The following is an 11186-nucleotide window of genomic DNA, read 5'->3' as shown; positions in this document are numbered from 1 at the left end:
ACCCACAAAGTACACTCCAGTCCAAACCAAAAAAAAAATTATTTTCTGTGTTTAGCCGCACGTATATATCAAATCGATATAACATAAATGGAGGACCAAACTTTCTCCGATAAAAATAAAATAGAGAAAGATCAAGAACCACTTCCTCCTAGTGCTGAAGCTGCTGCCACTAGTCATGACATAGACGATAACATGCCATCAACGTCGTCTGCCAAGGCCGATGCCCAATGTCATAGTAGAGGGCACATACAATCCCAAATGGCAAAGTTCAGGAAAATGACCTTGAAAAAGACATTTAAATCAGCTGAAGAGAAACGTAAACTTGCCAATATGCCATTTACGACACGGAGTGGCAAGGAACGGCTAAGGTCGATCCCTAGTATGTTCATGACTAGTGGTTCAGCTTCACATGACGATGGAAGCACTCCTCCCACTAAAAAAATCAAAAGAGTTAAGCTGGCAAAAGCACAGCGAAGAACTGTGCTTTCTAAGAAGATATCACAAATCCCCAAGGAGAGTCCAAGTGTGGTGGTGGTTGCGATGCCTGACCTTCCCAGCACTGGACGGGAAGAGGTGGCTCTTTCCACCATTTGCACGCCCCCTGCAAGTGCTGAAAGGAGCACCCACAGTCCACTTGCTGATATGCAAATTGAAGATGTCACTGTTGAAGTACAACAGGATGAGGATACTGGTGTAGCTGGCGCTGAGGAGGAAGTTGGCGAGGAGGATTCTGATGGTGATGTGGTTTGTTTAAATCAGGCTCCGGGGGAGACAGTTGTTGTCCGTGGGATGAAAAAGCCCATCACGGTCATGCCTGGGCAGAAGACCAAACATTCCACCTCTTTGGTCTGGCAATATTTCTATCCAAATCCGGACAACAACTGTCTTGCCATATGTACCATATGTAAAGGTGAAATAAGTAGGGGTAGGGACGTTAACCACCTAGGAACATCCTCCCTTATACGGCACCTGCAGCGCGTTCATAAAAAGTTACTGTCAAGTTCAGAAACTTTGGCTCAGACCGTAAGCAGTCCAGGGACACCTAAATCCCGTTGTCCTGTTGTATCCAAGCGCCTGCAAACCACACCGTCAACTCCCTCCTCGTCAATTTCCTCCTTAGTCAGGATCGGAAGTAGTCCTGCAGGCCATATCACTGGCATGACTGACTCTCCTATCCGGGATTCCTCCGGAGGATCCTGCATTGCTACGCCTACTGCTGCCGCTGCTGCTGTTGCTGCTGCTGCTGGGAGTCGTTCATCATCCCAGAGAGGAAGTAGGAACACCACTACTTTTACTAAACAATTGACCCTCCAACAGTCCTTAGCGAGGAGGATGAAGTACGACAGCAGTCATCCTGAAGCAAAACGTATAACTGAGGCCTTGACTGCTATGTTGGTGTTAGACGTGCGTCCGGTATCCGCCATTAGTGCAGTGGGATTTAGACAATTGATGGAGGTAGTGTGTCCCCGGTTCCAAATCCCGTCTAGATTCCACTTCACTAGGCAGGCGATACCGAGACTGTACAGAAACGTCAGAAAAAGTGTCCTCAGTGTCCTGAAAAATGCCGTTGTACACAATGTCCACTTAACCACGGACATGTGGACAAGTGGAACAGGGCAGACTAAGGACTATATGACTGTGACAGCCCACTGGGTAGATGTATCACCTTACGCAGCAACAGCAGCAGCGTCACCAGTAGCAGCATCTCAGAAACGCCAGCTCGTTACAAGGCAGGCTACGCTGTGTATCACCGGTTTCAGTAAGAGGCACACCGCCGACAACCTCTTAGAGAAACTGAGGGAAATCATCGCCCAGTGGCTTACCCCACTTAGACTCTCCTGGGGATTTGTGATATCTGACAACGCCACCAATATTGTGCGGGCATTACATCTGGGCAAATTCCAGCACGTCCCATGTTTTGCTCACACAATAAACTTGGTGGTGCAGAATTTTCTGAAAAGCGACAGGGGCGTGCAGGAGACGCTTTGGGTGGCCCGAAAAATTTCTGGCCACTTTCGCCATTCAGCGACTGCGTGCCGAAGACTGGAGCGCCAGCAAACACTCTTGAACCTGCCCCGCCATCACCTGAAGCAAGAGGTTGTGACGCGGTGGAACTCAACCCTCTATATGCTTCAGAGGATGGAGGAGCAGCAAAAGGCCATACAAGCCTATACATCCACCTATGACATAGGCAAAGGAGGGGGTATGCACCTGACTCAAGCGCAGTGGAGAATGATTTCCGTGTTGTGCAAGGTTCTTCAGCCCTTCGAACTTGCCACACGTGAAGTCAGTTCAGACACTGCCAGCTTGAGTCAGGTCATTCCCCTCATCAGGCTTTTGCAGAAGCAGCTGGAGAAAGTGAAGGAGGAGCTAAGACGGAGCGATTCCGCTCGGCATGTGGGACTTGTGGATGAAGCCCTTCATTCGCTTTGCCAGGATTCCAGGGTGGTCAATCTGTTGAAATCAGACCACTACATTTTGGCCACCGTGCTCGATCCTAGGTTTAAAGCCTATGTGGTGTCTCTCTTTCCGGCCGACACAAGCCTGCAGAGGTGCAAAGACCTGCTGGTGAACACACTGTCAGCTGAAGCGGAACGTGACACGTCAACGGCTCCTTCTTCATTTTCTCCCGCAACTGGGGCTGCCAGGAAAAAACTTAGGTATCCTAAGCAACCCGCTGGCGGTGATGCAGGGCAGGCAGGACCAAGTTTGGACATCTGGTCCGGACTGAAGGACCTGGCAACAATTTCTGACATGTCTACTGTCACTGCATATGATACTGTCACCATTGACAGAATGGTGGAGGATTACATCGGTGACAGCATCCAAGTAGGCATGTCAGACAGTCCATACCTGTACTGGCAGGAAAAAGAGGCAATTTGGAGGCCCCTGTACAAACTGGCTCTATTTTACCTGAGTTGCCCCCCCTCCAGTGTGTACTCCGAAAGAGTGTTTAGTGCAGCCGGGAACCTTGTCAGCGAAAGGCGTAGGAGGTTGCTTCCACAGAATGTGGAGAAGATGATGTTCATCAAAATGAATTATCAGCTCTTCCAGGGAGACCAGCCTCCAGAACGTACAGAGGGACCTGTGGTGGTGGATTCAAGTGGGGACGAGTTAATACTTTGTGAGGATGAGGATGTACACACTGAAGAGGGTGAGGAATCGGTGGATGAGGAGGATGAGGATGACATCTTGCCTCCGTAGAGCCAGTTTGTGCAGGGACACATTAATTGCCAGCTTGTTTTGTGGGGGCCCAAACGAACCAATCATTTCAGCCACAGTTGTGTGGCAGACCCTGGCGCTGAAATGATTGATTTGTTAAAGTGTGCATGTCCTGTTTATACAACATAAGGGTGGGTGGGAGGGCCCAAGGACAATTCCATCTTGCACCTCTTTTTTTCTTTGCATTATGTACAGTTTGGGGCCTAGTTTTTCTAACTGCCATCCTGTCTGCCACTGCAGTGTCACTCCTAGATGGGTCACGTGTTTGTGCCGCCCACTCGTGTCGCTTAGCATAGTCATCCAGCTACCTCGGTGCAACCTTTTGGACATAAAAACACTATTGTGAGGTGTGAGGTGTTCAGAATAGACTGGAAATGAGTGGAAATTAAGGTTATTGAGGTTAATAATAGCATAGGAGCAGAAAAACCTACAAATTCTGTGATTTTAGCTGTTTTTATGCTTTTTTTCAAAAAAATACAGATCCAAAACACAAAACCCAGAACCCAAAACACGGAAGGGTGGTTTTGGCAAAACCAATCCAGATCCAAAACACGAAGAAAGATCCAGATCCAAAACCAAAACACAAAACACGAAAAGTGGCCGGTGCACACCCCTAATATATATATATATATATATATATATATATATATATATATATATATATATATATATAGACACAAGAAAATAAAACTGAAGGGCACTCGGCAGGACTTCCACAGCCTATATAGATCAATCGAGAATCAGGTAGAGCCAGATGTAATGTTGACATTACATCTGGCTCTGCCTGGTTCTTGATTGATCTATATAGGCTGTGGAAGTCCTGCCGAGTGCCCTTCAGTTTTATTTTCTTGTGTCTATTATACCTTTATGGTTGGTTGTGGCACCGTGGCAATACATATATTTTTAGGAGAGTGCCGGACTCTTACATGTTTTATTTATATATATATATATATATATATATATATTAAATAAAATATTGAAATATATATTTGAAAATACTTTTTTAAACTTTATAAATTCCAAAAAGCTGACTCCGCAAAAGTACGATTCTATGAAATCGCATCAAGCTCAAAACTTAAATATCACTAATGATAATTATGTGATGTTGAATAGGCTCCTTAATGTCTGTGTTCCGTGTTGGAAAATGTGTGTGTGGGTGTTGATACAGACTTATATAAGCACACACCTATGAACAGCCCAGTTACTTAACCAGTGGTGTTGGTTTTATTAATAGATAACAGGTACAGCCGTACTCACTGTTACATGTACACTGGTAACATATACTGGAGTGTATGCTGCTTGCGGGTAGTGGTGCAGGATAGTGGAACAGCTTTGTATCAGGTGATAATGAGGTCTCTCACATGTAGCTAAACAGGAGACTACTGTCTCCCACCATGTCACTCTATACAGTACTAGGGCCCTCATTCAGAGCCGCTCGTTAGCGGCAGTACGCTCGTTCCGAGCGATGTTTGCACATCTGCGCATGCGTACGGTTTTTAGTACGCATGCGCGAACCAGTCAGTGCGGCCGAAAATCGTTGGTACGCAATATAGCGAGTGCCTGCTATTTTGAGTGACAGAATGAGGCGTATGTGGGTGGTAACAGGGGAAGGTGCTTGAAAATGGGGAGTGGAGATCCGAACGCAGGCGTGCTTAAAGGTCAAAACGGGCGTTTTATGGGTGTGCATATTTAAAACAGCAGCGTCAGTGACCACGTCACTGGGTTATTTTATAGCCAGAACTGCTCGCAAATTTGTGGTAGCAAACACCAACCACAAGAATAGCGAGCAGTTCATACGCTGGTCGATGTACTCGATTAATCTAATAAATAGCGGACATGACGTAGGATGCGAGCGGCCAGGGGGCGTTTTCAACAAATAAACGAGCGTATGTTTTGCTCGCTCGTTCAGACTTAGAGGTGTGAACAGACTGCAATGTGCGTACGGATCATTTGAATAGCCACCCCTTGTTTTTAAACGAGCGACCACAAATAGCGAACGGCTCTGAATGAGGGCCTAAGATGGCTGCAGTCACTTGTGCAGCAGCACATTAGGTGTGGAGGATAGACCTTCCTGCAGACTCTGGGTCCTAGTGCCCATCATGTATGCACATTCCGCACTGCTTTCTTACATTCCGCACATGGTAAGTATAAGTAATTGAGCATATGCACGAAGTTAAAACAGTAAAAGGCACCAGGGCTGTAAGGAAAGATGTGCGACCAGCACAACTGCCCATTGTGCCAGGCTGAGGAGGTGACACCATTGCTGCCACATTGGCACCGTTCTCATGGCCTGGAGCAGCACACTGCAGCCTATAGAGGTGCTTGGCGCATGCTTAGGAACCATCCAGCTAGCTTCTCCTGGCACCCTGCTCATGACGTCACGTGATCTGGAGGCAGGGGGAGCCAGCACAGCAAAGTGCCTGCTACAGCCCTGGTTCTTCCTAACGTACTTAATATACTTAGTATGCCGATGCTTTGTATTCTCTCACAAATACAGGACCCCAGATGCTTAATATATATGCAATCTAGTCACTAAATACTAAATATATAAAGTACAAACTGTAGTCTACAAACTGAGACATGTACATTATTATAAGACCTATTAAGTACACTTACCTACTCTCCTGGAGGGTGCGGGAGACTCCTGAATTTGCAGGCAGTCCCCAATAAACCTGGAATAATAGGTGGCCCTCCCGCATCCAAAGTGGGCACTATGGGGAGGATAATGTGGCGAATCTGGGGTAAACGGGGAGGGGGAGGGACCAATATGACATAAAAACATAAAAATAAAATAACACTTAAAATAAAAGCTTAGGACTGCCTGAGCAGGCCCCTGTTACAAAGGTGCGTCTTAATCCTGCTGCACCAAACAAACAACTGAAGGCCTGTGGCTAGTGGCAGGGTATATATGGAGGAGGACCCAAGGCACCCTGGGAGCTGAAAGCTTAACTGTTATGTGCCTGGATCTCTCCAACCACATTATCCCATGGTATCCCTATGGACCCTGAAGAAGAAATGACAGGTTTCTATGGAAATCATGTCATATTGGCCCCGCCCACTCTCGATCGACCCGTGATTCACGGCATTACCTGCGAGTGGGTGGGGACTATTGACGTGTAGCACCAGACCTTGCTCCACCTCCAGCCAGCTCTCCCAGAGGAGAGAGTGCAAATGTGCGTACAATAAGTATGATATTAAGAAAAGCTGGTGTTTATTTATTTATTACCAGTTATTTATATAGCGCACACATATTCCACAGCGCTTTACAGAGAATATTTGCCCATTCACATCAGTCCCTGCCCCAGTGGAGCTTATACTCTATATTCCGTACCACATGTACACACATACACTCTAGTGTTCATTTTTGTTGGGAGCCAATTAACCTGCCTGTATATTTTTGGAGTGTGAGCTCTGCCCCCCAAAAGCATGTCAATTATATAACTACATGTCCTGCATGATGTCCCTTAGGATAACCTAGGGATGGCAATTGGTGGTGTTACCATCAATAGCAATATAGCAAGTGGTTACCAATTATGCAATAGATGACCATTGATAGCTTCACCGACCAATGGTCATCCCTTCTTTGACTAACAGGCCCGTGGACCAATCAAAACCTGGGGGTGGGGCTTTGCGGGAGCTGGGGGTGGAACTATGCTCCATGTCCCGGCACCTTGTAAAAAAAAAAAAAAAACACTATTCAGTTATGCTATGCCATCGATGGAGTGAAACCATCTGGTTCTCCCCCATCAATGGTAAAACCATTCAACATCGGCTATAAACCATTGATGATTGTGAATCATCGATGGTCATCCCTAGTATAACTGAGCCTGTAGCTATAATCTGAGTTGCAGCTCATCCTCGCCCTGTGTGCAGAATGTGACCTCATTGGTATCTGAGTGTCAGAGACTTTCACTTTCATTTCCCTCTTCTGCTGCCATTGATGGCGTCTGCTGATCTGAGACAGGAGCTGGAGTGTTCTGTCTGCCTGAGCATTTATACAGATCCTGTAACCCTGAGATGTGGGCACAACTTCTGCCGGGTCTGTATTGATCATGTGCTGGATACACAGGAGGAGTCTGGCATTTATACCTGTCCTGAATGTAGAGCAGAGTGTCAGGAGCGTCCTGCACTGATACGGAACATTCCTCTGTGTAACATAGTGGGGAGTTTCCTGTCTACTCGGCCAGATCAGGAGGAGATTGGGATCTTCTGCACTTACTGTTTGGACTTTCCTGTACCTGCTGCTAAATCCTGTCTGCTGTGTGAGGCTTCTCTGTGTGATAAACACCTGAGAGTACACAGCAAGTCAGCAGAACACGTCTTATCTGATCCCACCACTTCCCTGGGGAACAGGAAATGCTCTGTCCATAAGGAGCTCTTGAAATATTACTGCACTGAGGACGCTGCCTGTATCTGTGTGTCCTGCAGTTTGGCTGGGAATCATTGGGGACATAAAGTTGAGATGTTGTATGAGGCCTCTGAGAAGAAGAAGGAGAAGCTGAGAAATGTTCTTCAGAAGCTGGCCACAAAGAGAGCGGAGGTTGAGAAAAGAGTCCAGAGTCTGCAGGAGCGCAGGAGAGAAGATCAGGGAAAAGTAGCTGGTGTAACAGAGACAGTCACTGCCCTGTTTAGAGACATCAGGAGACAGCTGGAAGACCTAGAGAAGAGAGTCCTGAGTGAGATCTCCAGACAGGAACAGCGCGTTTCACTCTCAGTCTCTGGTCTGATCCAGCAGCTGGAAATAAAGAAGGACGAGCTGTCCAGGAAGATGCATCACATTGAGGAGCTGTGTAACATGTGTGACCCAGTGACTGTCTTACAGGAACCAGACACAGGTGACTTGTGTGATACTGAGGACACAGAGAGACATGATAACCAGGTCCATGGTGCAGGAGATCTGGATGTGGGTCTCATCTCAGGGACATTACACACATTATCTGATATAATAACAGGTATAAATACAGAGGTCTATGTGCAGGAAGCTACAGACATATTACTGGATGTAACCACAGCTGGTGATTATATACAGATATCAGGTGACAGGAAAACTGCATCATGGTCAGATATAAACCAGAATCACCCAGTAACACCAGAGAGATTTCAGTGTCCTCAGGTAATAAGCACCAGGGGATTCTCCTCAGGGCGACATTACTGGGAAGTGGAGGTCAATAAATCAGTGGGTTGGGGGGTAGGGATGTGTTATCCCAGTATAGACAGGAGAGGAGATCAGTCATACATTGGATATAATAACAAGTCCTGGTGTTTGCGTAGGTATAATAATCAGTACTCAGTGATACATGAGAGGAAAGGGATCTGGTTAGCTGACAATATCCCCTGTGACAGAGTGAGGATATACCTGGATTATGAGGCAGGACAGCTGTCCTTTTATTCTCTGTGTGACCCCATCAGACACTTACACACAGTCACTGCCACCTTTACTGAGCCCGTTCATGCTGCATTATGGGTAGGGGATGATTGTATAACTATGGGCTAGACAAATTCAAGCCTTGGAGACAGATAAAGTACCAATCAATCAGCTCCTAATTGCCATTTGGAGCTGATTGGTTGCCACTTTATCTCTGCTGTGGGTCATCCTACTGAGACGCTCAACGACTCCAGAGATAATCCGCACCATCAGAGATTGCACCAGCGCTACGGAGGTGCAGAATTTCCATCTAGACATGGCCGCCGGTGTCACTGCAGCTATGTCTTTAGACGCAGTCACTGTCCAGGGGACGCATGCATATGGCCAGTTACCACCCAGGAACACCTGCCAAAATTGCAGTAACCATCAGGACTTATGCACAGTATGGCTGGGACGCATGTGCAGATCATCGGCCACTAGCATCAGACCCCGTCCCTGTCTCCACCTCTGAATCAGGCCTGGATTGAGCAGTAACAGTTTGGGGGTCACACAGATCTAGGTGACTGTAAATAGCTTTAATCAGAATTCTTGTCACTTGAAATGGCCTGAAAACAAAACACAAGTATATCATTGCATCACAGCACCATCTACTGGGCAAGTTGTATATTGCACCTACAGCTATTCTATCAAGTTTGGAGGAAAATATTTATCATTGCTCTCCCATTTGCAGTGATAGGTATCATTATTATTTTAATAACCAAAAAAATAACAAAAATCACTTATCTACATTTTGAAAGAAAACTGTATATCACCGTGTCTTTTCAGTTTGTGCATTTGTGAGCTGGCTTAAGTATCCCAATTATAAAAGAGCCACAGAATATGCTGGTGCTATGTAAGTCAATGTTAACAGTAATGCTAATAATGACCAATGCAGCTGAAAAGAAACATAAAAGAAAAGAAAATCACTATTATTTTACCAAGACACTGTCCAAAGTGTGGCATTATCATCCTGGCAGCCTGTCTGCCCATAATTATTACAAGTAAGAACATTAGCGGAGCCTGGCATACGTACAGGAACGTATCAGGGATCATCCCAGACAACCAATCCTTTTCTGAGCACAGAATTGTGTCTGATATTTGTAACAGGAATCAGATCCAGGCGAAACCCTGCCAGAGGAAGAGACTGGTATGAGGCCCATAGTAACTCCTCCACAGCTCCCCTACTGTCAGGAATGTGCTAACATGATATAACACAGGCTTTTACTGTCGGCGGTATTCAAGCCTATGTAATATCATGTTAGCATATGCTAAAGTAATAAAAGTAAATGTAAAATAAATGCTTTATCCCATAGGGGATAAAAACAATTCTGTAAATACAGAGAAATTATATATTGACCCACATACCCGAACCTCTAATATGGTGCCCACATGTGTTAGCGTTATAAATGTTACAAGACACAAAATACAATTTGATGTATAGGCGCATTCATTTTTTTATAATTTTTTTTCATAAGTACCCTTTCTAAAAATACTTGGGCCCTAGTCGGCTCTCTACGGGTCACTTGAATAAATAAAGACAGTTAAAATAAAAAATAAAAACTTACATTATGATGTAGAATTGCAGCTGATGATGTTTCCTCACTTTCATTTTTGGTTTTGGGACTAGGATAGGAGACCCATCTGGTCTTTTTTAGAAGCTTTTGAAATTTTTATGTCTATGTGATTGTATGTGACTTCTTTTAGAGTGGACACATATTTAAGGAATTGTTTGTAATCTCTTTATAAATTGTGTATATTTTAATCAGAATTAATTGTGATTTATGTCTTGCACTATATAAGCACTTTTATAATAATTTATTTTATATATGTAACTATATATACACACACACACATGCACACTCTACAGCTCACTAATTTCAATACACCATGCAAATCGTCAATTTTTTTGGAAAGTGATGAACAAAAGAAGTTAGTTTGTGATTAATATATATTTTGTCAAATAACCATGTTTTGTACTCACATTCTGTACAAATATATTGAGTTTTTATTTCCTTAAAGTTTTCTCTAATCAAAGTATCCACCTTAGCGACAATCACAGCAGTGCAAACACTGGGAATTCTGTCGGTCAACTTGTCTAAAGTTTCAGCTTCGATTGCAGCCACTTGTCTTGTAGCAACTCCCAAAAGTGATTTTGGCTCGTTACTGCTTGTTACTTGCACATCTCGAACACACCTGTCCAGATGGTCCCAAAGAAGTTCAATTGGATCGCAATCGGGACTCTTCAGCACCTGCTGTCGTTGTTCTGACTGAACAATTTTTGCAGAGACTGGAAGTTTGTTTTGGGTCGTTATCTTGCTGAAGTGTGAAACCATGAACAATAAAGCGTGTGCCGGAAGGGATGGCGTGGTGCACCAGGATCATGTGGTAGCGGTTGGAGTCCATGATTCCTTACATTTTTTTGAAGACACAAATTGCATCATCTCCGAAACATCCTCAGACCATAATGGAACCTCCTCCATGCTTGAATGTGGGCTGAATGCAAGCAGGAAGCACGCGCTCGCCTGTCGTGCGACAAATTAATTTGCACCTCTTGGACCCA

At 45.0% G+C, this 11186-nt stretch overlaps 1 protein-coding gene across 1 annotated transcript; it reads left to right on the top strand.

Moving 5' to 3' along the window:
- The first annotated feature begins 7147 nt into the window (after positions 1-7147).
- On the top strand, positions 7148-9044 carry LOC148479175 (E3 ubiquitin/ISG15 ligase TRIM25-like). Its single transcript, XM_088454811.1, has one exon. It carries the CDS (start codon positions 7163-7165, stop codon positions 8714-8716), a length of 1554 nt encoding a protein of 517 aa, XP_088310937.1. The 5' UTR covers positions 7148-7162; the 3' UTR covers positions 8717-9044.
- The last annotated feature ends 2142 nt before the right edge of the window (positions 9045-11186 follow it).

Source organism: Taudactylus pleione, unplaced genomic scaffold (assembly GCF_031769625.1).
Source record: "Taudactylus pleione unplaced genomic scaffold, aTauple2 ptg000634l, whole genome shotgun sequence".
Taxonomy (NCBI): Eukaryota; Metazoa; Chordata; class Amphibia; order Anura; family Myobatrachidae; genus Taudactylus; species Taudactylus pleione.
The sequence above is the reverse complement of the archived record's forward strand: the minus strand, read 5'-3'. Positions and strand labels throughout refer to the sequence as shown.